Source organism: Balaenoptera acutorostrata, chromosome 13 (assembly GCF_949987535.1).
Source record: "Balaenoptera acutorostrata chromosome 13, mBalAcu1.1, whole genome shotgun sequence".
Taxonomy (NCBI): Eukaryota; Metazoa; Chordata; class Mammalia; order Artiodactyla; family Balaenopteridae; genus Balaenoptera; species Balaenoptera acutorostrata.
In genome coordinates, this window is record NC_080076.1 from 80853178 (window position 1) to 80880498 (window position 27321).

At 49.3% G+C, this 27321-nt stretch overlaps 1 protein-coding gene across 1 annotated transcript in view; it reads right to left on the minus strand.

Annotated features, from left to right (window-relative positions):
* Positions 1-1037: 1037 nt before the first annotated feature.
* Positions 1038-27321, minus strand: part of SPRING1 (SREBF pathway regulator in golgi 1) — a 222041-nt gene continuing 195757 nt past the window's right edge. Inside the window, exon 6 of the mRNA XM_057526699.1 lies at positions 1038-1078. Coding sequence (XP_057382682.1) covers positions 1053-1078 — 26 coding nt within the window. The 3' untranslated portion in view covers positions 1038-1052. The remainder of the gene's footprint in view (positions 1079-27321) is intronic.

Below are 27321 nucleotides of genomic sequence, written 5' to 3' on the forward strand. Positions count from 1 at the left end.
TGTTAATTACCTGATTTTGGTGATTACATTGTAAGGTATCATATTGTAAGAGAATGTCATTTGTTTTTAGGAAATACATGTAGAAGTATTTAGAGGTAAAAGAGGTGTTCTGTCTGCAGCTTACTGTGAAACGGTTCTGAAAAAAAATACATCTTTCTCTCCTATATATCTATCTAGAGAGAAACAGAAAAGAATAAAGCAAATGTGATAAAGCGTTTACATTTGGAGAATCCAGGTGAAGGGTATATGGGAATTCTTTGTAAAGTTGCTCTTGCAACTTTTTTGTAAGTCCAAAATTATATTCAAATAAAAAGTAATACAGAAAAAGAAAGAAGCAAATTGTGGTGGGCGCATGGTTGCCCCCAAAGAGGAAAAAAAGTGATCCCCCTGGGGGCAGAACTGTCCCTGGAAATGCCCGGCTCCGAGCTGACTTCTGCCCCTTTCCCGTCTCCCTCTCACAGCACGCAGGGGAGACACCGGCCAGCCTGGGCTACCGCTAAACTCACCCCTCCACCCTCACTCACGCCCAGGGTTCTCTGAAGGCAAGGCTGGGCTTTGGACTGTTCCCAGCGAGACTCCAAAGGCTCTGAGGGGACTGCTAGGGACAGCTCTCCCTGGGAGCTCCCGGGAGCCCACGGCCATGGAGTCACAGCGCCGCCTTCCTTGCCCACCTGGATTTGGAGGATTCCAATCAGAGCCACAAAGTAGAGGACAATGCAGGTGAGGGGCTAGAGCAGCCGCCCTCTGTCAGGAAGCGTTATTGAGAGCCCTACCTGGGGTGGTCTCGCTGTTTTACCTGCCAGGGTCAGGCAGGGGTGAGAGGAGAGGATCTTTATGGCCCAGAAGAAGGGCAGCGTGGGTGGCATTGGGATCCGGGCCAACCGAGGTTCCCAGGCTGAGCAATGCCAACCGGGCATGTTTCTGGGCAGAGCTTCCTTCCGGAGGGGAGCTGGCTGAGCAGGAAAGAGCCAGGAGTTTGGAATCCGAGAGAGCTGGGAGGGCAGTCTCTGACTCGCCCCTTCCTGGCTGGGTGACACTGGCCGGGAGACATCTCATAGCGCTGGGTGAAGGCCCCCATCTGCAAGGGAAATGATCAAACACACATTGAGATGTGAATGAAGTGTTAAGACAGTGCCTGGCACAAAGGAGGATCAATGCTTCAATTCCACCCATGCTTACAGAGCACAGACTCAGAGCCAGGCATAGTGGGGTCCTTGAGGGGGTGTGCTCTGCCCCTCTGACCCCCGAGAGGGGACACAAGGCCTTCCCCTCTTGCTCCTTCACCCTGATCTTCCCCCTCTTCCATGCCAACATCACCACCAAAGCCCAGGTGCTAGAGCGTTTCTGGGTTCAAATATGAGCCTCTCCTCTGAGTGACTGAGGTTAAGTTATCTAACCTGTATGTGCCTCGGTTTCCCCACTTGGAACCGGGCACAGTAATAGCATACACCTTTTAGATTCTTCTGGATATCAGCTGAATCCATCCTTGCAAACTAAATAATAGCAGTGACTGCTTGTATAGCAGTTACTACGTGCCAGACACAGATCCACACTTTTTATTAGTATCACCCCCATTTCAGAGATGAGGAAGGTGAGGCACTGAGATACTGCATAATTTGTCCACGATCACAGAGAGAAGAGACAGAGCTGGGATCTGTGTTCCTAACCCCTGCTGTCTCCTGCCATGGGCATACAGTAAGTGCTCAATTCACGCTTGCTGTTACTAATGCTCTGAGCTGGGGCCAGCTTCACTGATGCACCACCTGCGCAGTTCCACAGGGCCTGGCACTTAGAAGGGTGACGCTTGTTAATGCTCTGTCGCTGTCTTGAAATTCTCAATAAGTTTAACAAGGGGCCCCACATCTTCATTTTGCACTGGGCCCCGAAAATTCCATAGCTGGTCTTGCTCAGAATCTTATAGGAGGTGACCACCTCCTCCTCTTTCTTCCTCCCCCACCTAGACTGTGAGGTACCTTATCTCTCCATCCACCCTACTCCATGTCTGGCAGGTAGCAGGTGCTCCCCTTCTGGCCGAGAGGGACAGAGGTGGCCAAAGTCACAGCTGTTGTCCCCGCCCCTACTTCCTCTCAACACCCCAAAAATAGCTTCCAGACCAGGGAACCTCAGGAACTGTCAGGGAAGAAACTTTTCTTGAAGCGTGCAGGGACTCTGGCCAGCGGCCACCAAAACCAGGTCTTTCCTGAATGGCAGGGGAAGGGAGGTGCAGCCAGAAGACATTGTAGCTCACTGCAACTGGGGAATCCCAGCCGGGCCCGAAAGACCCTAATAAACAGTTAATTATGATGCTGGCTCTGTAAACAGTGGCAGTGAGACCCAGCATAATGTGTAATTATGCCGGTTGGAGCTGGAGCTGGGCAGCGTTTTCTCCAGCAATACTGGAGGGAATGCAGATCTCAGGGCAGGCTTGTGGTCAGGGCACAAAGGTAAACAAGACCTTCCCTAAAGGCAGACAGGACTCAGTCCAAATGTTCAAGTACGGCAATGACGGTGGTTAAAATAATTTTTTTCCTTTTTATATAGGGAGCAGGTAGTGGGGAGGGGGAGGGGAGGAAGAGACATTTGTTCAGCACCTACTATGTGTCAGACTTGGTTTGGGGCCAGGCAGGAGGGGGCTTGGGCATTTCTGGGACCGGATGTCATGCCTCTCCCCTCCCTGCCTGCCTGCCCTCCCCTCCTCCACACACATTTCTAATAACTGATATTTTAAAAATTGAGGTGAAATTCACATAACATAAAATTAACCATGTTAAAAGTGTACAGTTTGGCGGCCTTTAGTACATGCACAACTCTTTTTTCTCTAAATTGAAACTAACACAGTTTAGTTAGTTTCAGATGTACAGCAAAGTGATTCAGTTATACATATATATATTTTTTCCTATTCTTTTCCATTATAGGTTATTACAAGACATTGAATATAGTTCCCTGTACTATACAGTAAGTCCTCATTGTTTATTTTATATACAGTAGTGTAGTACATTCACAATCTTCTGCAACCATTATCTCTATCAAGTTCCAAAACATTTTCATCACCTCAAAAGGAAACCCTGTACCTGTTACTCACTTACCCCCTGGCAACCACTAATTTGCTTTCTGTCCCTATGGATTTGCCTATTCTGGACATTTTATATAAACGGAATCATATCACACATGACCTTTTGGGACTGGCTTCTTTCATATTGCCTCATGCTTTCAAGGTCCATCCACATGGTAGCATGCATCAATGCTTTATTACTTTTTATGGCCAAATAATATTCCATTGTCTGGATATGCCACATTTAGTTTATCCATTGGTAGACATTGGGTTGTTTCTACTTTTTGGCTTTTATAAATAATGCTATGAACATTTGTGGACAAGTTTTTGTATGGTCATGTTTTCAGTTCCCTTGGGTGTATGTATGTGTATATATATATATATATCTCAATACCTAGGAGTGGGATTGCTGGGTCACAGTGTTACTCTATACTGAGCTTTTTGCTGCTTTCTGTGGCACCTGTACCATTTTTCATTCCCATAAGTAATGCACAAGGGTTCCGATACCTCCATACCCTTGCCAACACTTTTCTTTCTTTCATTTTTAAAATAATCACTGATTTCTCATGGGGGCTGAGGTAAGCTCCTGTCTGCCACTGGGGCTGAAACACAGAGCCATGTCTTCTGGAATTACTGGAAAGCCCTATAAAGGCCAGAGTGCAGGAGGAACAATTTGGGTCCCCCCAGAAACAATTCATCACACAGAAAGAGACAGACAAAAACAGCAGCTCCAAGCTACACCAGTCCTGCGGGGCCTGGTGATGATTTCAACATGGCAAGCTGCCCCCAGGTGCCTTGTGGGTGCCATGGGGGGAAACGGCCGTGTGGGACTTGAGAGATAGCCTAGACCCTTGGAGCCCAGCCAGCTTTGCCACGGACACCTCTGCCTGAGTGTCACTGAGGGAGGCGATGTTTTGCCAGCTCTGCCAGAGCACTGATGGCCTGAGGGACCTGGCGCAGGGCAACGCTGACAAAATGAGGGGCCACTCGGGTACTGGGAGGTGGTGGGAAGAGGGCCAGCTTGTGTGAATAGTCACATGGTTTCTCCCACCCGCGAAGGAACCAAGAACAGCCGTGCCTTGCTTCATTGCGCGTCGCAGATACCGCATTTTTTAACAAATGGAAGGTTTGTGGCAACCCTGTGTCAAGCAAGTCTATCGGCACCATTTTTCCAACAGCATTTACTCACTTCCTGTCTCTGTCACATTTTGGTAATTCTTGCCATATTTCAAACTTTGTTATTATTATATATCTATTATGGTGATCTATGATCAGTGATCTTTGATGTGACTAAAGGGAAAAGATTACAACTCACTGAAGGCTCAGATGATGATTAGCATTTTTTAACAGTAAAGTATTTTTTAGTTAAGGTACGCACATTGCACACTTAATAGACTACAGTATAGTATAAATGTAATTTTTATATGCACTGGGAAACCAAAAAATTTATGTGACTCGCTTTATTTCAATATTCACCTTATTGTGGTGCTCTGGAACAAAACCCACAATACCTCAGAGGTCTGTACTACTGCATTACGCTTGCAAGGGAAGAGAACCAGAAACATTTGGCAAACAGCACTAGTGACTCCCATGTACAACTGACTGCAAATAATGTAGTTTATAACGTATTGATATGTAAGTAATAATTACAGTGGTGTTTATGAGTGCTTCCTATGTACCATGGACTGAGCTAAATGCATCCTTTCATGAATTCTCACGGCAATCCTGGGGTGTAGGCATTATGATCGCTAATGATTCTCATCTGTTATTTAGGATGCTTTAGGCTGCAAGTTACAGACAACACAACTTAGGCTCAAATGGCCTTAAACACTAAAAGTCTTTATTTCACATAATAAGAAATCTGAGGAAGGGCACAATCTGGGTGTGATGTTGGTGACTGCATGATATCCTCAAGGTCACCATTTCTTCCCATCTCAGACTTGGCATCCTCAGGGTTGACTTCGTCTCAGGCTGCAGGATTTGCAATGTCACATTCAGACACCATGATTGGCCAGCATCACCTTCTTATGAGGGAGGAGGAGTTTTCCCAGAAGCCCCAGCAGACTTTCCCGCGTGTCTCCTTGGCTGTCATTGGATCACATAACCACTGGGGAACCAATCACAGCAAGAGAAATGGGAGCCCCATGCCTGACATCCTCACTTGGGTAGAACAGGTTTAGGGGAGGTGGGAGGGGTGGGGTTAAGCACGGTGAACAGATCCAGGGTTTGAACCCGGAGCTGCCTTCCTCTTGACCTCCTGGATATTCAGGAAAGCAGCCCTGGCAAGGGTGGTCCTGCAACCGCTAGCCCAGGCACTCTCCACTCCTGATTTCCTTTTTAGCCATGGTTTCCAGCACCTGGGCACCATCCTCCTTCAATCCCCCCTGCCCCCCACCCCGCAGCGTCCAGCCAACCAGTGACCCCGCATGTCCATTCCAATCAGCCAGCCCAGCTCAGAGCCAGCCAGAGAACTTTCTGTTCTGCTCCTGATCATGTGTCCACCCGCATCAGCCTTTCCTGACTGCCCGCAGGGCTGAGGCCTCTCAGAACTGCTCCTGTGCAGTCAGACATATCTGGCTGATCAGCAGTTCTGGGCGGAGGCCAGCAGGGGCAAGGGCCTTTTGGATCCCGTCTGTCCACATGCATCAGCTGTTCCGGGCCGGCGGCTCCAGCACCGTCGGGCAACACGGCTGGGCCTGGCCCCATCAGTGGAGGGGGCCATGAGATTAGCACCCTGCCTCTCTTGTTTGGGAGGCTGAAGCCTCAGATTGGGCTTGGGCGAAGGCGATGGACAATGGCGGTAAGGGTTTGGGAGGAGTGAGAGGAAGGATGTCAGAGGAAGAAAAAAAAGAAGAGAGAGAGAGAAACACCAGGAGATTCTGAGACAGCAGAGACCTCATCTTGGTCCTGTTTGCCTCCACAACACCTAGCAGAGTGCCTGGTACAAAGCAGGGAAGAGTTGGTCCAACTGGCCTGCAAAACAGAAGAGAGAGACAAGATGCTGAGAGCGAGGAGGGGAGGGATGGGGAAAGAGACACAGAGAATAGAGCAGGGCAGGAAGGGGTGAGTACAACCCGTCTTGTTTGTCTTTCCATCCTTTCACTCTCACAGCCCCTGGTTTACTGTAGCTGCTCCACAAATGTTTATCTTGCTGAACCAAGAGAAGAGGAGGAGAGGGGACCCAGAGTCGGAGAGGAAAGAAGACAGAAGGAAGAAAAGCCTGGGGTAGGGGGCTCCGGGGGGAGAGACATTGAGAGAGAGAGGGAAAGGGGAGAGGAGGTTAGTAATCAGGAAAGAGGACAGGCAGGACCAGCCCAGCGAAGGAATTGGAAGCGAAGAGCTGAGGCAGGCAATGGGAGCTGGAGCAGCCTCAGCCCTTTGATGAAAATGCACATTAGCAAACGTGCTGGCATCTGACAAGTGCCAACAGGTCCATCGCAGAGTTAAAAAAGTTCCACATCTGTCAGGGTTTCAATTTTTAAGTCAGCACTTTCCTTCTCCTTCTCATGCTGGGATTCTGCGTCTGTGGTCTTTCCCGCGCGTGTCCTGCAAGCATGTGGGCTTGTCGTGGAGCCCTCCGACTTCCAGGGAGGCTGGGAGGGTGGGGTGAGCATGTCAGGAGGCTCCATGTGTCTGGGGGGAGGGGGGGTGTGGTTGCCCCGATGGCAGCTGTTGCAGGGGTGTCCTGCGGAGGGAGGGCACGGGAATGCAGGTAAGGTTTTCAGCAGACACTGGGAGGACCCAAGGCAATGAACCTCTGTATGTACTGGGTTGAATAGGGTCCCCCCAAATTCATGTCCATTGGTAACAGAGTGTGACCTTAGTTGGAAATATGGTCAAAGACCTGGAGATGAAACCATCCTGGGTTTATGTTGGGCCCTAAATCTGATGACTGGTGTCTTATAAGAAGAGGAGAGGATGCAGAGACAAAAAGAGAGGAAGGTGATGGGAAGACAGAGGCAGAGATCGGAGTGATGCAACCACAAGCCAAGGAATGCCAAGGATTGCCAAGCTAAGAGAGAGGCAGGGAACCGACTCTCCCCTAAAGCCTCCAAAAGGAACCAAAGCCTGCTGACACCCTGATTTTGGACTTCTGGCCTCCAGAGCCATGAGAGAATCCTTTCTGTTGTTTTACACCACTGAGTTCCTGGTAACTTGTTACAGCAGCCCCAGGAGACTAATACAACCTCCTGGCCTTGGGGGACCCATTTTGCCTGCTCTTGGGTCTGACGGGATGACGGCACAACTGTTACAGATAAGGGAGGGTTCCCGGCCCTCAAACCTGGTCCTGTCCAATCTCCAGAGCTGGAGAGTGACTTGTTTTCTCACCACCTGGGAATCATGTTTATTCTCTCCTCTCCAAAACTCAGGTCCCTGCTCTGGCAGCTGAAGGATCTGTCTCCGTTGGCTGGGGCGGGGTGGGGGGCACTTTCATCCAGCTGTGTATGCAGGCGCTAAGCGAGGCTAAGGGAACCACCAGACCCCAGAGGACCCGGGTGCTGGAGAGGGGCTACCTCTGGGTGCTCTTTAAGCAAAAGCTATGACCTCTGATAGTCCTGGGCTCCTATCCTGCGACTTCCAAGGTATGTGAGCTTACCTAGGTCTTGCCTTCAACTCTGGCCTTTGAAAACAACCTCATCTGTAAAACGAGAAACAAAATCGCTACTTCGTGCGGTCATTGGGAGGATTAAAGAAGAAAACGTATAAGAAGAGCTTAGACAAGGCCTTAGTAAATGGTGATGAGAAAGATGAAGATCTTTCCAAGCCTGTTTCTGTCTGGCCCTGAATGGTTATAGTGGGCCATAAAGAAAGATGGCCCCTGCCCTTTAGTAATATTGAAAGACTGCCACAAATGTGTGAAATTATTAGAAAGCCATTAAAATACACAACAGTAGCAAGTGACTGGGATTTAGTGCAGCCTGGCTGGGATCAGGTCTGACAGGGGGTCACAGAGGCGGTAGGTAGAGGAGGATGACTAACTCATCCAAGTTTGCCTGGGACTTGCCCAGGTGAAGCACTGGATGTTCCACATCCTGGGCCAATGGGGACGGCTGGTCACTCTGTGTGGAGGAGGTAACTTCACACAGGCCTTGAAGGAATCATTCATTCTCTGAACATTTGCTGAGACTCACCATAGGCCAGGCTCTTTGAGGCACTGGGCACACTGGACACAGCCCCTGCCTCCAGAGCACTCGCATACGCATACTTGCACGCACACACCTGTCATTCAAGAAAGCATCTCCTGAGCACCTACTGGGTGCCAGGCACTCAGGTGCAGTAACAGCAAAGATAAGTGATGTCGTTTCTGATCTCAAGATGCTCACATCTACTTGGGGAGAGGGTGGCAGGTAATTCCCTCCAGTGCGGGAAGGGCTGCTGCAGAATTTGGTGGCTGGAGAGGCCTCAGGAGAGAAAAGGGACTCCCAACCCTATTAGGGCAGGGTGGGGGGGTTTCAAGGAATCTTCTGGAAAGAGGTGGCGCTGAGAGGCGGCAGGAGCTGGTCAGAGGAATAGGGAAGGGTGTTGAGGCAAAAGGATCGGCCAGAACACAGGTAGCCAGGCAGGGGCCCACAGGAAACACAAGTATGGTGCTTTGGTGCCGAGAGGAGGCTCGGGCCCGCGGCAGGGGGGCGTCAAGATGAAGATGGGCAAGGAAAGGGCAGGGGAAGGAGGGCGTCTGTTTTGCAAAGGCACACAGCATGGAGCTCTCAGGACGTGTGGACGGGTCTTGATTGAAGGGAGGTGTTTAGGGCCTGTACCCACTCTGGCTGGGGACGGGGCAGCTGCCCTGGCTGCTGGCGCAGAGCACTGTGGGAAGGTGCAGGGGAGGGAGGACATGCATGCTTGGCTTCAGGACCAACAACTGCTGCGAGAAACAAGCAGAAGAAAGAAAAGTCAGGACAGACTGGACACCATCCTATGCTTGGGCCCCAGTTTGGGGGATTGGACGGTGGCACTGCGTCTTCCTTGGAGTTTGGGTCAGAGATGCACATTGTCCCTACTTGTCCTATAATTGTTTCTGTCCAATGAATAAACCCGTGTTGAGCATCTTGGAGCTGGGCCCCATTACTGAGAAGAAAAAACTGGATATTGCGAGGGAGAGCGACCTGAGGGTCTCACCTTGGGGCTCAAGGGGGCGTGGGTGGCCAGGGAAGGTCTCCCTGAGCTGACCCCCAGTGATCCAGAAGTGCTAGTCTTGGGAAGATGTGGGGAGAGGAGGAGTCTTCCAGGCAGAGCGAACAACAAGCACAAATGCTCAGAGGTGGGAACAAGCAGCAATGTGCAAGGAACAGAGAAGCCAGGATGGATGGAGTGGGAGACTGGGGGACGTGGGAGGTGATGCAGGTACAGAAGTGGGCCAGGGTCAGATCAAGGCTGGCAGAAGTGAAAGATGAGTGAAAAGGCTCTCATTCTCATTGGACACTGAGGCCCAGACACACAAGCTACCTCTTGTGACACAGCAGATTAGCATCAGAGCTGAGGTTAGGACCCAGGACCCCGACTTTCTGATTTCCTTTTGATCTGACCCTGTTTCCCCCTCTGGGGAGGTGAAGACAGTGACTCAGCTGGCGGTGTTGGAGGAGACCTTTCAAGGCTCTGCTGCCACCCGCAAAAAGGCTTGGCTCGTCCGGGCAGTGGGGCACTGCCCCCAGAGCCCAAGAGCCAGCCTGTGCGCTCTGCTGCACAGCCTTTATGTCTGCCCCTTAATCTCCAGGCCTTTCAATTTCCCGATCTCAGATAATTTTACAGACGTGGTGTGTGTGGCTGGCTGTAATAACCGTCTGTTGAATAAATGACCCCTTCTGTCTTGACTCACAGGTAGTTAAACCTCATGCTGAGAGCTAAGGTGAAGTAGCTGGGGCTGGGGGCTGGGGGTGGTTTGCTTTGCCAGTGACCTGCAGGCTGTCTTCACTCCTGGGGGCTTCAATTTGTCATTGATAGAACATGACTAACAATGTTTATTTAACTCCTTTGGTGTTTTGGAACTACTTAAGCAAAAATATTTGGCGTAAGAAACACTTCCTGAATTCTGTTGTTGGGTCCCCCTGGTCTAGCTCCCCAATTTTCCTCTAGGGAGCTACCTCTCCCCTGCCACCCCTATGCACAGTCCCTGGGCTTCAAGGATCATGTGACTCTGGACTGGCCAATCAGAGCCCTGCATTTCCCGGACAAAGGGAGTGAATCAGAAATGGGCATGTGGCCCAATCAGAACCAACAGGACACAATGATTTTTGTTACAGCCTTTGGAAAAGGCTACTCACTCTCCTCTTCTGGACTCGAACCTGGGAAAATGTGACAGGAGCTGCTGGCAGCCATTTTATGGAAATTGAGAGTGGAAGCAATATGGAGTTCTGGTGACATTTGTACTTCTAGATCCAACAGTGCCTGAAGCGCACCTCTCCTCTAGGCTTTTCAGTGTGTACATCAAGAAATTCCTCATTTTGCTTAAATCAGCTTGAGTTGGGTTATTGCCTACTTGAAATCTAAAGAGTCCTGATATGATCATCATATAGATTGGGGTCAGCAAACCATGGCTCATGGGCCAATTCCAATTTGCTGCCTACCTCCCCCCCTCCGTTAAGGACTTTAGTGAGATATAATTTACATAAGTTAATTCACCCATTTTAAATGTAAAGTTTGATATATTTTTGTGAATATATACAGTCATGCAACTGGCACCACAATCAATTTTTGGAACATTTCTATCCACTCCCAAGATTTCTCTCTTGTCCCCTCTTTTTTGGCTTTATCAGTAAATGAATTTTTTTGGGCTACGCTGGGCAGGTCTTAGTTGCAGCACGCGGGATCTTTAGTTGCGGCATGCGAACTCTTAGTTGCAGCATGAATGTGGGATCTAGTTCCCTGACCAGGGATCGAACCTGGCCCCCCGCATTGGGAGCACAGAGTCTTGCCCACTGGACCACCAGGGAAGTCCCAGTAAATGAAATTTTTAATAGCAGCTTTACTGAGATATGATACACATACCATAAACGTTGCTCATTTAAAGTGTACAATTCAAAGGCTTTTAGTACAGTCACAGATAGGTGCAACCATCACCACAGTCAATTTTAGAATATTTTCATCACTTCAAAAAGAAACCCCATATCTTTTAGCCATCAGCATCCCCCCCTCCCCCGCCCCCAGCCCCTTGATTCTCCCCACTCCAGTCCTAAGCAACTACTAATCTACTTTCTGTCTCTATGGATTTACCCATTCCTGACACTTCAAATAAATGGAATCATACAATAGGAGCATTTTGTGTCTGGCTTCTTTCACTCAGCATAATTCAAGGTTCATCTGTGTTGTAGCATGTATCAGATGTACTACATTGCTTTTTATAACCAAATAATATTCCACTGTATGGACAGAACACATTTTGTTTATCTAGTCATCAGTTGATGGACATTTGGGTTGTTTCCACTTTTTGACTACTATGACTATTATTTCCTGACTATTTTGCTGCTGTGAACATTAGTGTATAAGTTTTTGTATAAACATATGTTTTCAGTTCTCTTGGGTATATACCTAGGAGTTGGATTGCTGAGTCATGTGATAACTCTCTGTTTGACCCTTGAGGTACCATGTTTCCCAAAGTGCTATACCATTTGACATTCCCACCAGCAGTGTATGAGGATTCTGATTTCTCCACATCCTCAACAACTTTTCAATTATAGTCATCCTAGTGGGTGTAACGTGTTGTCACCTGTTTTTGTAAATAGCGTTTTATTGGAACACAGCCATGCTCATCTGTCATTTCCACATTGTCTATGGCTGATTTTATGCCACAAGGGCAGAATTGAACAGTTGAAAAAAGATGATGTGTCCTGCAAAGCGTAAAATATTTACTATCTCGCCTTTTACAGAAAAAGTTCACCAACCCCTGATTAAGACCCATCCTTCCACTTTTCTGTAACAGGAAACTTAGGCCCAGAGAAATTATATCTCTACCCTGGGGCACACAGCCAGGACTGGAATCTTTCTGGGCCTCAGTCCCTACATTTATAAATCGGGAAACGATATCGCAAGATGCGGTGAGAATTAAATAAAGCAAGGTCAGTAAAGTGCTTAGCCCAGGGGTAGATATTCATTAAATGTGACACTTCCCTAGAAGCCGAGGTGCCTGACACCTAGTCTAATGGTCCACCCACCCCCTAATTTCCCAAATAGATGCTTTTTCAACTGGTTAGCTGGACCCAGCTGAGTTACTAGTGTGTGAACTGACACTTCCTTACCCTGATCTGGAGAAGCCTAAATGTGCATTGGACATAAAAATTAGATTCATGCTTCTGGTAATATCACTCAGCATGAAGAATGGAGTCCTCTTTCCTCTCCCACATCCTTTCTTCTCTGCTGTCCCGTGGGTCTCTGGCACGCCATTGCTCTTGCTGGCCTGCAAGCCGGCTCTCACAGCTCTGCAGCCTTCACTCCTTCCTAGCTCTGTGTCAGAAGGTCAGCCCTCTCTGGTCGCCATCGCCACCTCCTGCCTGCATGCAGCTATGTACCATGGAACAGGCCACCCTTCCGTGGTCGAGAACGTGGGCTCCATCTGAAGTCAGTCAGGTCAGGGGTGGGATCTGGCCCCGGGACCTCGGATGCTATTCAACCTTTCTTGGCCTCAGTTTCCTTATCTGCATAATGGACAGCCATGTCTACCTCTTAGGGCTTCCCTGAATATTAAAAGAGCTGAATGTATGAGAAGTCCAAAGTACAGTTCCTGGCAGGGTTTAATAAATGTGTTCTTGGAAAAGTAGGGGTAGAAAACAGCAACTATGTTGCAGCTATGCAAAGCCCTTTCTGTACGTTCTTCCCATTTTACAGTGGGGATGGGGGCTCAGAGACATGAAGTGTGCTCCCCAAGTTTACAAAACAAGTGAGGGGCAGAGTTCTGTCCCTAACTTCCTGTGCCACCTCAGGCCAGGCCTTTCCCCTTTCTGGGCCTCATGTCCCCGTATGTCCCCATCATTGGACTGATGATCTAGAAGTCCTCATCCCGTTCTAGGTCTAGGGTCCTAGCTCCCTCAGGGTCCATCTCCTGGGAGGGGGGAATGGCTTATCCCTCTGTTGCTCATCTGGCCTCCTGACCAGCAGGCAGTGCCCACATCTGTCCCACTTGCTGCCCTCCCTTCCCCTGCCCCTCCTTCTCTCGTTTCTGCGGCTTAAGAGCATCACCTGACTCAGCCAGGGAGAGCGGGTTTGGGGTCCTACAGGTGTTGCTACTCCTGGCTAATTTGTTTTCACCAAGTGCCAGTCTGACAGGTCTGCAAACCTCTCTTTGAGTTGGAAATGGGGGTTTACTGGCACTGCTGCAGCAGGGTCCAGAAAGAATCTTTACTCAACTCGGATTCACGAAATGACTCCTCTTTACCAGCCCTCTCATCCGAGTCAGCTGTCCAGGATGCTGTAAAATATGTAGGAAGAGACCCCTGATGGGAACTTCAATCTTGACAGTCACTCTCCCTGGAGCTGCTGTCTCTGCCCACTTCCTGCCACCTGTTCCCACTCTTCACGGCTGACTCTTTCTCCTCCTTCAGGTCTTGTCTAAAATGTCACCTCCTCAGAGAGGCCCTCCCAGATTGCTGGTCTAAGTAGCCTCCTCCCTCCATCCCTCTCATCCTCATTTCCTGTTTGCTTCCTTCGGCACACTTAACCCAAGACAATTTTACACATTTCTGTTGATTTATCTGCATACTTGTTGAGTATTCCAGGTTCTGGGAGGGGGGGTGGAGGGGGCAGCAGGGCCCGTATCTGGGTTTTTCATCAATCTATAATAACCCAGCTCTGTCAGTGCCTAGCACATAGTAGGCGCTCAATGCCTTTTGGGTGAATGAATGAAAACCTTGTTTGGAGCAGTGACGGAAGCCCGGTAAGCTGCTCTTTGGCAGTGAGAACACGCTGAGCCAGAGGGTCCTCCTGCAGGGAGCTGACTTCATCGCCAAACTTGTCCAGAGGCTACAGGGCTGCACGGAGGGTACTGTGTGTACAACTATTTTCAAAGCTTTTCAGACTTCCGAACAAGCTGCCTTCCCAAGAAAACACATTACACAGAGCCTCCCCACCCCCTCCTGCTCAGCCAGCCAGTGTCCCAAGGATCAGCCCTTTGTTTATGATAATAAAGCAGGGTCATGGCAACGCACTGTGATGTCATGGGAGTGTGAGGTCATAAATCCTTCCAGAGGAAGAACAGGATGGAGTGGACACAATGGATTCCAAGCCTCCCCTGGCCTGGCTGGGGCTGTTGCTAGATACGTTTTTCTTATACCGAGTGGCTCATTTCTTTTTCTTTTTTCTGTTTTTTTTTCTTTCTCTCTCTTTTTTTTTAATCCCCCCCCAAATTAAAATAAATAAATAAAGTTTTAAAAGACTCTGAGTGGAAAGATTTGTCCCAGGAATTTCCTGTTGGCTAATGTCCAGTTAGCAGGGAACACCAGCAGTAATGTGAACAATGCTTGCTCGTCCCGGACCTGCCACGGGAAAACTTCCCCAATTCCCCAGTTTCATGGCTGAAACAGGGCAGAGCCTTGGAGAGTTACTGGGCTCAGGACCACGGGGTTTGCAAGGAAATCTTTCTCTTGCTCACTTTCTCCATCTTCCCTTCCACTCAATCCTTCTCTCTCTGGCTCTTTCTCGGTCTGTTTCTCTTTTCGCTAACCTCAATCTGTCCTACCTTCTCTTAGTCTGGTTTCCTCTCTCTCTGTTTCCCCCACGACTCTCAGTATGTCTCCCTCCATCTCGGTCTCCATCTCTCAGTCTCGGTCTGTGTTTTTCTTTCTTGGGGGTTCTTTCTCCTGCTGAGTCTGTCTCTCCCAGTCTCTCTTGGTCAGCCTCACTGTTTTGCTTTTTTGTTTTTTTGACCGCACCACGCGGCATGTGGGGTCTTAGTTCCCCGACCAGGGATCGAACCTGCGCCCCCTGCATTGGAAGTGTGGAGTCTTAGCCACTGGACTGCCAGGGAAGTCCCCCAGCCTCACTGTTTTTGACTCGCTGTCGATGTCTCTCTCTCTTGCTCACTTTCCTCTTGTCCTTCCCCTGTGCTCATGTTACTATAACAAATCAACATTTCTGACTCAGAGGACTGAAGGGGAGGCCCGCTGCCCAGGCTTTGTGATCTGCAAGCTGAGCGGCGAGGGGTCCAGGTTTCTGGCAGGGGGCTCCAAGTGGCAAGAGGCGCATGGATGCGGGACATCTGCACCTACTCAAGGAATTCGTTGGGCCTGTGACTTGGGAGCTGCACGCGCAACTGAAGAGAGCGTAGCCCGCAGTCTGCCAGGGCCTGTAGGCCTTTTGGTGACATACACCTCCCCCAGCCAGCCCCTTCTCTGATGCTCATTTGGTGAGGGGGGGAGAGGATGGGAGGCAGCAGGGAGACTCTTCCAGTCGCTGGCCACCCCAGGGCCCTTGTCCTGCCCAGAGCCTCCTTCTGACAACCCATACTGTGTGCTGCAACAGCCCCCATCATATTTCTCCTAAACTCAGGTTTTTCCACCTCAAACCTATTGACATGCGGGCTGGATAATTCTTTGGTGAGGGCTGTCCTATGCACTGTAGGATATTTAACGGCATCCCTGGCCTCTACCCACTAGATGCCAGTAGCACCCCTCCTCCCAAATTGTGACAACCAAAAATGTCACCAGACATGGCCAAATGTCCCCTGGGGTGGGGGTAAATAAATCACCCCGGTTGAGACTCGCAGTTCTAAACCATCTCTGTGCCTTTCCTTCTACCCGAATTCCTCACTCTCATCTTTTCCCTTGCTAAAATCATCCACGGCTCCCTATTATAATTATTATTACTATTACTATTTACTATTACTACCATAGCAAACATCTATCTGGGACTGTCTACGTGGCCAGGAACTGGGCTAAGTGCTTCGTATATGTATGAACTAACTTCCCAGCACCTATCTCACAGGGCTGGTGAGGTTGGTCATGATAAAGCAACGCCCCTTAGCCCAGGGCTAAGCCAGTAGTTATCGTCATTATTGCTACTGCATGTGGGTCTTAGTTTCCCTAAGCCCTTTCATGCCTCTGTGCTTTTGCACCTGCCCTTCCCTCTACTTGCACGGACCTCGCCCCCTTTCTCCACCTGGCACTCTCCCCCTCTTCCCCCAGGATCTGGTTCTGATCTGATTGGTTCTCTAAAGACTTTCCTCAGGGCCTGGAGCACCCTTGGGCTCCTCCATTGGAGGCTCTTATCTCTTTTTCAGCAGTTCCCATAGTGGACCCCTGCCCCCCCTCCCCCGCAAGCTGGGAGCTGGGCGTGGGGGCAGAGGCGATGGCTTACTCATCTCTGTGTCCTGGTGGCAGATGAGGTTGGGGCTTGGCGACCACTGAAAGTTCTGATGAGAGTAGGTCAAGTACCTTGGGTGGGAAGCCTATGATAGGGGCAGAAAAAAGAGGAGCCGGCCCAGCTCCAATTCTCCTCTCCCCATCTTGCTCCACACGGTCCAGCCACCCTCTCTTACTGACTCCAGAGGCGGCCACGTGAACCAGGCCTGCCCAATTAGGGGAAGTCCCGCCCCCCAGCCACAATAATTGGCTCATGGATGGGCACATGACTCAACTTGGTCCAATGATATTTTTTGGAACAAAGAAGACTTAAAGGCAAACCTGAGGGTCCCTGCAGCCTTCATGGCACCTGGAGGGGAATCCAAACTGAGAGAGACAGGACTGAAAGAGGGAGCGAGAGCCCGGATGTCACTATTTGAAGCCCTGGGGCAGGTGATGCCTGAAGTTTCCACCTTGAACTCCCCACTTCCGGGGCTAAAAATTTGCCTGTTTCCTTGAAGCTGTTTGGAGTGAACTGTCTGTCCCTTTATGTCACACCCCCTGACTTCCAAACCAGTGCCCTCTGGGCTTCAGTGCCTCCTACAGTGCTCTTCCAAGTCCTCCTTGCTAGAGAGCCTTTCATGCTTATGATCTCAGACCCAAGAGCTCCAAAATTGATGAGGGACACCTGGGGGTCCCCTTAGCTCTGCACGCTGTTTGCTGCCTGCCCTCCCTCAGCAAACTCAAGGGGATACTTAGATCAGGAACTGAAAACACATCCGCCGGTCCCCAGGGAGGAAGAGGGGACTGCCGAGTGCCTCTCACCTTGAGGTCTGTCTGCTCAGTGTCAGATCAAGACACGAGGCCTCCCCACAGAACAACGGCAGGCCGGGCGTGGGGGCGAGCTCACCTGGCCCACAGCTGCACGCCTCCCCGTGAGAGATGCACAGGGCGCTCCGACTTCCGCCACAGCCCCACCGTCTCCATGCACAGCCCTGCCCCCCCACCCCCACCCCCCACCCCTAGAGCTTGGGCAAAGGCAACTCACTGAGAAGTGAGCCCTGGAGGACGGGTGGGGGGTGGGCAGGGCCCCAAAGTCACTGATGTGGATGCAACTGCACCTTCCAAAATGAACCACAGATGGGCAAGTGTGCTCATGTGTGTGCGAGCCCAGTGCGTGAACTACCGTGCATAGCATGCCGCAGATCGCACGTTCATACTAACAGCATGGTTTGGGCGCGCTAGAGACATGCCCGCATGCGCACGTGCACACATGCCTCTTGTGTTAAGCACTTTCAAGCACCGCTCCACGCAGGATTCTGAAATCCTAAACCGGGAACAAACATGGGGCATGGTGCTGTTGGGCAGTGAGTGTAGGTAAAAACCAACAGACAGCCCTTCACGGTACCCAAGGTGTCCTCCACGCTGTCCAAATGTAACCATCCCCCAGTATCTGGGGTTCTGGAAAGCACCCCAAACTCAGCTGCTTTCCTACCACTTCCCACCCTCAGGCCCAGATGGTGCCCGCAATATAATCGAGGTATAACCCCCCTCAAGGCTGCGAGCCATGGAATAAATTTCGAGCCATGCTATAAACTGTGCTTTTGGATGTCATTGAGCGCTCCCGTGCCAATGACATCACTGTTTCCATGGCAACTAATGTAATTAACATGAGAGAAAGTGCAAGGAGAAAGAGAAAGGAAAGAGGGAAAACACCAAGTCTAACCCCAAACAGAGCAAATTACACGGTGCGGGAGAGGGAGGGGGAGCGAGGGGTCTATAAAATGTTTTACTGCCACTTGTTAGAAAGGCCCGACATAACTCTGTTTATGGCTGCAGGGGTAATGAGATCATGTGCAAACTGTATCTCTCGCAAAATACAGAAAGGGCTTTGTCGCCTTCACAGTTTGTGGAGTTGAAACAGAGGGGCCTGCTCCAGGTGAAGCAGGAACACCTCCACCTCCCTCCCTGTTCAAGGTTCTTATTAGGCCAGAGTCTACTCCACCCAGGGCCCGGAGGGACTTAAACAGACGGCGGGTTTGGCCCTCTGGGCAGTCACATCCTCAAACAAGCGGCAGGGACACATTGAAATATATCCAAGTGTGAAGCAGAAATGGGCAAAATGATGCAGCAAACACTTATACTTGGCTGTATACGGTGACGACACCTCATATCCAAGTCACGCTTTCCCGCACCTAAGAGACCCGCGTGCATTATCTTGATCAAGCTTAGTCCTAGGCACCTCATGTTTTACACCCATTCTACAGATGAGCACATCAAGGCTCAGAGAGGAAAGCACACTTGGCTGAGTTGGCTGAGTCTAGAACCCAGCTCTGCCCAACTCCTGGCACAGCAATCTCTCTACCATCTCAGGGTCTTCCCAACCGTTCCACAGCTGTCAGCCAACTCTGGGTGGGGCTGGAAGAAACCCCTAGTCCAACCCTGGCTTTCATGCTGTGTGCAGAATAAGTTAAGTCATTCTTCCTCACTGCGCCTCAGTTCCTCCAGTTATCCATTACTTGGTGACATTGGGCCTTGCATGGCCCAGAAGGGCTGTGCCCTCTGGGTCCGTGGCCGGCCTCAGGTCAGAGTCAGCTGGGCCCACAAAAATGCCACCTGCAGGGCTCCATCCCATGGAGAGGTGGGGTTCCTCAGAAAGATTTGGGGTACAGTGCAGGGTGGGGACACTAAGGACAGTGAGGGCAGGACTGGCTATGTGTGGAGCCCAGTGCAAACTGAAAATGTGGGGCTCTTGTTCAAAAGAGAGGAACAGGGCTGTTAAAAAGCTTTTTCCTTCTCTCTCGACCTGAGTGTTTTTATTAGATATTCAATGTTGTGCTCTCTCGGGCATGGAGATACTTGGGGGCGAGTGCAGACCCGGGTGCCCAGGGCCCTGCCATGACTTGGCATGCATGCATGCGTGGCCCACTGGCTGCTGGATCCCCTCCCACCAGCCACCGGTCTAACTTGCTGTTCCCTGGGTAGAGTGGGGAAACTGACCAGGACATCTTCCCTTCCCACAGGCCCACCACCTCAGTCCTGGTGGGCAGGTGACCCCACAGGTATTGCAGTCTCCATGCCAGACCCTGCTTAGCACCTGAACAGGGGTGTGCAACAGGCTTGCCCCCTCTGAGTTGCCTGCTGAATGCACCATGGCGCTGCCAGTCTAGGGTACAGTTGGTTGCCACTCTGTCCCCGCTCTGAGATGCCACAGGACACCCACGCCCAACCCCAACTCTGCCTGTACTGCCCATAGTCCTGCCAGGGACACGGTGGCAGCAGTCACTGGGTGGGGCTGGGGAGCAGGCAGAGAGAATCCATTCTGGGGAGATGGGAAGGCAGCAGGATCAAGACCCCAAGGTCAAGGCTCTAAGCCCTCTGTGCATGTTGCATTGTCCCATCAACTTCCACTTACAAAAGAAATCCAAAGATAAATGTATTAAGAATTTCAAGATGGTGACAGCACAGCCTCAATCCCCAAGTGCGTGCCCTGTGGGATGGCACCTGTCTCCTGCCCATGCAGCCGGCCCCAACCATGAGTCTTGTCAGCTGTGATTATAAGTAAGATTTCATATGGTGGAAACAAAGAAAGATTCCCTAGCTAGAGAGAATGTGAATTGTAAATGATAAAAAGATAACCCCCAGGAGGAAAAAGAGTAACTTTACAGGAGAGAAACCTGACAAACACTACCTCAGCCAGGTGATCAAGGTCAACATCAAGTGTAAATCAAGTTGATAGTGTGTACTCTTTATGTGATGTGAGAAGCATGGCACTTTACCTCTGTGGTCTTCCTCCCTAATACCTATGACCCCGGTCTAATCAAGAGAAAAACATCAGACAAACTTTAATGGGGGGGGGCGGGGCATCCAGCAAAATCCCTGACCAGTGCTCCTCAAAACTGCCACAGTCATCAGAAACAAGGAAAGTCTGAGAAACTGCCACAGACCAGAGGAGGCTAAGGAAACACAATGACTAAATGTAATGTAGTATCCCGGATGGGATCCTGGGACAGAGAGTGGACCTTAGGGAAAAGCTAAGGAAATCTGAATAATAAAGTATGGGTTTTAGTTAATAATAATGTATTAATATTGGTTCATTCATTGTGACAAATGTACCAGACTAATGTAAGATATTAATTATAGGGGAAACTGGGTATAGGGTATACAGGAACTCTTGGTATTATCTTCATAATTTTTCCAAAAATATAAGCTGTTCTAAAAAATGAAGTCTATTAAAAAAAGATACTCCCCCAAACCCCTTCCCCAAATCCCCCTGACCTATTCCAAGGCCTTCCTGGTATAGATGAAGGCAGTACAGTGAAATGGTCACAATCATGGGCTCTGGAGGCAGGAAATCTGGGTTCAAATTCTGGCTCTGCCACTCTGCTGTGTGACCTGGGCAACTGACTTCACCTCTCTGAGCCTTAGTTTCCTCGTGTGTCAAAAGAGAGTGAGAGTAACAGGGATCAAAGTGGGAACTTCAGGTGAAGCTCAAAGTATGAAACCTGGCCAGGCTAGTGGTGCTGCACCCAGGGGTGGGGACCCATCTATGGATACGAACTAGCCAAGTCTTTTCCATCCACATTGGAGCAACCCTGGGACAGAACATGTCTTCTGAACATATCCACATACAGAAACGGCTTGATTTACATGATGGCCCTATTGAGTCAAGGTGACTCTTAACTGGAAATGCCAGTTTACACCTGGTCACTGGGTTGTATCACTGGACTTCAGAAAAGATGGTATGATTGCAATCTCTCTCTATGATGAAGCCACATTCAAAGAGGAAGGTGGGTAAATCCAGCCCGAGGGACTGCAGTATTGAGGGGAGTTCCTCTCCTCCCCTCCCCATCTATGAACTCTTGACGATAATGTTGCTCACACTCAAGGTTGTCGTGAGTTCTAAATGAGACAGTGCATATAGACAGCAGAGACCAGAGGCCTGGCAGAGGGCAAGCACTCAGCTGATATGAACTATTATTTACTGGCCTCCAACTAGGAGCTATGCCAGACTTGATGTTATTATCCCCATTTCACAGATGAGGAGACTGAGGCTCAGGGAGGATAAATGACTTAGTCAAGGTCAAATAGGAGGTGGGTGGGGGACTCAGTGGTGTCCTTTTGAAGGATGGGCATCCTTTCCTAATTCCCACAGTGGTGATGGATGGACCAGCAGCAGCTCTGTGAGCAGAGAGGGGATTCAAACTCACACTTACGTTTCTCCAGAGACTGAACTCTTAGCTGGATTATTCTGTAGTAACGGAGCAGCTCTACCTTCTGTATTTTCTATGTCCTCGGAACAATTTACTAAATCATATCCTTGGAGCTGCCCAGGGAAGAGGAGCTATTCAAATCCAAGGTGATAATTTTCCTTTGCATACACAGTACAAGGTCTGCTGTTTGGGGCATTTGTACAAGATGTGCAAACACTGCCGGCTGTAAATATTAATGTTGAGAATCATAGCTGGGCCATTATCGGCAAGTTGACTCACAGGTGGCCATCTGAAGGATGCAAAAGGCACCACTTGGCCCCAGCCGTCTCTGCCGCTGCCTTCCCTCTGGTTGGCCTGCCATGGCCTGAACTTCCTATATTTGACCTTCATGGGCTCCGAGGCAGCCTGTTTCTGACTCCTGCAGGCTGCTGTGAAAATACGTTTCCTAGGAAGGACTCCGGCGCCAACCTTGCAGGCAGCTGGGATTGTTTTAAAAAGTTGCCCCGCCCACATTCCAAATTTGGAACCCAAAGGCTGGCAAGCTCCAGGCTTGGCCAGAGTGTTGTACTTCCCTTGCCCTCCACCGGAAAGTACTTTGTGCAATTATAGAACCCCAGAGGAAGAGAAGGAATTGTTACTCCGTTTGTGTTGGTTGGTGCTGCCTCCTTGATCACGTGTCTCAACTTCCCTGCCCCCCACCCCATAGCATCTGCCTCATAAACATTTTCAAGTCACCATGGGAATAGCGCCCATCCATTTCTCAGAGGCTCTTCCTGCACCCCCCTTTCCCATACATTTCCCCCAGCGCCCGGGTCAGATCTCTGGCCCCTGGAAGACCTCGGTGACAAGTGCACTTCGCTAGGGCACACTGGGGATGGGGACAGGGAGGGAACTTTGGTGGTTGTGGGGCCGCCAGATAACTTTGAAGGGTGGAGGGGGCATAAAGTTAGGGGCACACCCCCATTGAATCTTGGCCAGGATGGTTTTTCCCAGGGCTGCCTTTATTGACTTCTATAACATAGCAGGACCTCTGCTGGGCACTGTACGTGCCATACGTTTCTTGGTAATATGGGAGGATTAAACAACGATGCATGGAAAGCTTTAGCACCTTGCCTGGTACATGTCGCTGTTGTTGTTGTTTTGGTTAAAAATGTATGCCCTAATTTATGCCAGAATGTGTCCTTTCCTCTCAATGCTCACCATCACCCACAAACATTTACAAAGCCCCCATCTGGTACAAACCCATCATGTACCAGATGCAGCGGGTAACACACATCTGTGGATGGGAACTTACTGACTGCTTACGTAGGTACCAGGCACTTTACCTGCGTTGCTTTGCTTAACTCCCCAAGAACCCTAACAGGGAGACAGAATGACCCCTACTTTATAGATTCGGAAACTGAGGTGCAGAGATGTTAATGTTTCTTGCCTAAAGGCAGAGCTGTGAGACCAGAGCCCACGGGCTTTCCTGTGTGGCACAGCGTGCTCGTGCAGAAACACAGTCCCTGCCTTCATGAAGCCATGGTCTGCGGTGGAGCAGAGAAATGAACATGTGGAAAAAGAATCACAGGTCGGAGTCAGTGACCCAAGTGAGCACCTGTACGGGCCACGTGAGCCCAGCAGAGGCAGACTTCACTGGGAACAGAAGGCTTTCAGGAGGCACTGCCAAGCAGACGCGGGAGGATTTTGGTAGAAGCGAGTAGACAGGACACAAAGAAAAAACTGGGAGAATTCAGGTTATCAGTTGGGCTTGGGGGTAAGAGGTGAGAGAGAGAGGTAACTCTGATGGAGGACCAATTGCAAAGCCCTTACTAACTAAACGAACAAGCTCAGACTTTGTTCTGCAGGCAATGGGAAACCTTGTTTGTTTTTAAGGAAGACAGTGATTAAACAAACAAACAAACAAAAAAACAGTGCCTTGGGAAAATCTATCCAGTTGTACATCATCACGGTATGTACAAATACTTCTACTACTACCTTTCATCAGTGCATTTCTTTCTTTATCAGTCACGCACTGTGCTAAGCCTGTTAATGACTTATTTTACTGTCCAAATGGCACTTTGTGAGAGGTTTTATAATCACCCCCATTTTCCAGTGTCCACCCCTCCATTTCCAGATGTTGGGGTAGGGTGAAAGTATTCTGCATTGTGGGATAGATGTGAATTGTGCGGGTCCAGAGTGTGCAGTGGGTTTAATAGTGTCCCCCCCAAAATTCATGTCTACCTGGCATCTCAGAATGTGACCTTATTTGGAAATAGAATCTTTGCAGATGTAATTAGTTAAGGATCTCAAGATTAAATCATCCTAGGTTTACGGTGGGCCCTAAATCCAATGAGTGGCGTCTTATAAAAGAGGAGAGGACACAGAGACAAAAGGAGAGGAAGGCGATGCGACTATGGAGGCAGACTGGAGTGACGTGGTGACAAGACAGGGAGCGCCAAGGACTGCTGGCAGCCACCAGAAGCTACGAGAGAGACGTGGAACAGATTCTCCCTCAGAGCCTCCAGAAGGAACCCATCCTACTGACACCTTGATTTCAGACTTCTGGCCTCCAGAACTATGAGAGAATACATTTCTATTGTTTTAAGCCACCCAACTTGTGGCAGTTTGTTATGGGAGCTCTAGGAAAGTAATACGTATTTTGTTATGAGTGAGAAGACCTGGCTTTCTCTGCTTTGGTCTGACAGAGCGGAAGAGGGGATGGTGGACTGGACCCCAGTTAGAAAGCCTGCTGTGGTTGAGAGTGGCAAACAGGGCTTCGTCCACAGGAATATGTGCTCAGGGCTGTGCACGGTGCCCGGCACACAGAAGGGGCTGCAGGTATGCCTGCAAGAATGGGAACTGTCCGCCCTACTAGGTGCTGATCTATGAATGGGCATGTGACCACCTTGGAGATGGATTGAGTGAAAGGAGGGAAGTGAGAGAAGATAAGGGGTCTGGGTCAAGGTTTGGGGGCCAGAAGAAAAGCAGAGACTGCCCCTCTTCTATTTCCTTCAGCCATCAGACAGGGCTTGGCTAATTTGGAGGCTACGACCTCCATCACACATTTCAGAGGAATTTAAACCCGCCTCTTTCTCCAGCCCAGAGAACTAAGATAATCGGATTCCCAAACCCTCATCATTCACCAGAAGCATCCACACAACTCTCACAGCAAAGAGTCCTAAATGGTCCCTGTGACTCTGAAAGGCCAGAAAGCATATTTGACTTTTTTTTTTTTTTTTATAATTCTCATCTCTCAGCATAAGGAGAGATAGCAGATAGTTTTCAGATAGGCTGATTTTTTTTTAATCAAAAGGAAATTAGAGAATAGGGAATGATGTCTATTTCTTATGGGGATAGTGGGAGCCTTATTCCTTGCTTGCCTTAAAATAGCCTGACAGAACGCAGCATTTGCATTATGCTCAGGGTCAGCTGCTCTGGGGCCCACGGCCCAGCCTTGCCTGGAGTAGGGAGCAAGGGGCGCGTTTCAAGATTTACTGCATTAATGCTTCTCCGGTTTCTGTGGAGTAGCCACTGGACAGAGGCTTGGCTGCGGATGTAGTGAAAGAAACACATGCAGAAACACAGTATCAATAACTAAATATAACTCACATCTGAAATGCCTTTCACTGCACCCAGAGTGCTTTTCAGATATATTATCTCATTAAATCCATACAAAAGTGGAGGGAGGTGGGGTCCTCTCTCCCTCCTCTTATGGAGGGATGGAGATTCAAAGCCCAGGCCTTGTGACTGCATGTGATGTTTCCTTTCATCTATACCTGAGGTTTTCCACATGGCTTCACAGAGGACCAAGAGTCCATGGAGGTGCCCTGGGGGCAAACAGCAGGGATGGGCTAAGGCAATGCCGGCTGCTGTAACAAACTGACACCCACCCCCTCAAAAAAAACTATGACTTAACACAACAGACATTTATCTTTTACTATGTGAAATCCCAGATGGATGTTGCTGATTGGCAGGCAGCTTTCCACACGATCCTTTGGGGACCCCAGTTCCTTCCAGCTTTTGGCTCTGCCCATCTCTCAGCCTCAGAATCCTCTGCATTTAGCCTACAGATGGGGCAGTGTTTTACGGGCCAGGCTGGATATGCCCTATCACTTCCACTCCCATTCATTGGCTAGAGCTCACCTACTCACAAAGGAGGCTGGGAAATGTAGTCAGTTCTGTCACATGGCTACACCTACCTGTAAAGGGGGCGGGGAAACGCAGTCTGGCTCTGATACAGGAGGAAGAGGATTGAGTGTGGTGAAGAGCCAGCCAGTCTGTTTCATGGGACCCGCCATTCCCACTCCCTGCTCCAAGCAGGGCAATTCCGATTTTATCTATTTTATATACAGCATTCTGCATAAGATTTAGTTTGGAACAAGGACCCCAGGACATAAAAAAATATGTCAAGGCTCTAGATAACAGGGTCGCTAGATTAGGGCCACTCAATTATCTGGACCACTAGGGGAGGTTATGAAAAACACAGATTCCTGGGCTGCTCCCTTGGCGATTCTGATTCAGTAAATACAGGGTCCAGTGCAGGTACAGCCAGTGTATATGCTGGGCTCCTCCACTTGCCTTTGAAAATTTATGAACAGATTGGTGAAGGATAAAGATGGCAGATGATCATGGTGAAGAAAAGATAGGAGATAGTAAAAAAAAAAATGCTGGTGAGGACATGGAGGAACAGGAGCTCTTGCACAACCACTTATCTAGTAAAGTTGAAATGCACACAGTCTATGACCCAGCAATTCCACTCCAAGTTTATGTTCTAGAAAAACTCTTAACTGTGTGCACTCATAGAGACATGTAACAATGCATCATTGTCATGATTGCCAAAAACTGGAAATGACTCAAATGTCCATCAGCGGTAGAAGGGATGGTCTACTGCACATTCATACAATGGAGTACAACAAAGCAGTGAAAACGAATGAACTACCGCTATGGACAAGAGTATGTCTGAACCTCCCATTTTGTTGAGCACGAAGAAGCAAGGGAAAAAAAGAATTTATGAGCATGATTCTATTTATATAAAGTTCTAAATCAAGCAAAACAAAACGAAATAGTTTAGGGATGTAAACGTATGTGGCAAAACAATTAAAAATAAATATCTAAAGAGTTTAGATGGTGGATACCTCTGGGAGAGACACACAGGGGCCCCTGAGACACTGGCTGTGTTCTATTTCTTTGCTTAGGTGGTTGATATATGAGTATTTATAATTGTATTTATAATTAATAAGTATTTTTATACTGACATATATGTTTCACGCCCTTTTCCATATGTAGGTCATCTCTCAGTAAAAGAAAATGCAGGGAGGGAAGGGGGGCATCTGTTGGTCCATATGGCTCAGGCACTGCAGCACAGGATCAAGAGAACAGGAAGTCTCAAGATTCAGAAAGTCCCAAGTTCAAACCCTAGCTCTGTCCCCACTACCCGATTGCTTAGCCTTTGAGTCTCTTGGCTTCCTCATCTCTGTAATGGAGATGAAAAGCCTTCCTCATAGGAGAAAATGTACAATGTGTTTAGTCTTCTCCTTGGGAAAAAATATAGGACGTGTTTAGCACAGGAATCAATACAGAGTAGGTGCTTAATAAATTGTAGCCCGCCTAGGCAAACAAACACCTAACATGTTTGAGCCGACAGGTGGCTGGCTCCGAGACAGCAAATGCCAAGGACACTATGGTCATCATCATTGTACCAGCCTCATTCCTGTCTCATTTTCTGTCTCCATCTCTGTCTGTCCCGCCTTCCCCCATTCATCTCCTTCCAGTTAACGTCACTTGGCTGAATTTTTCATCTGCCTTAGAT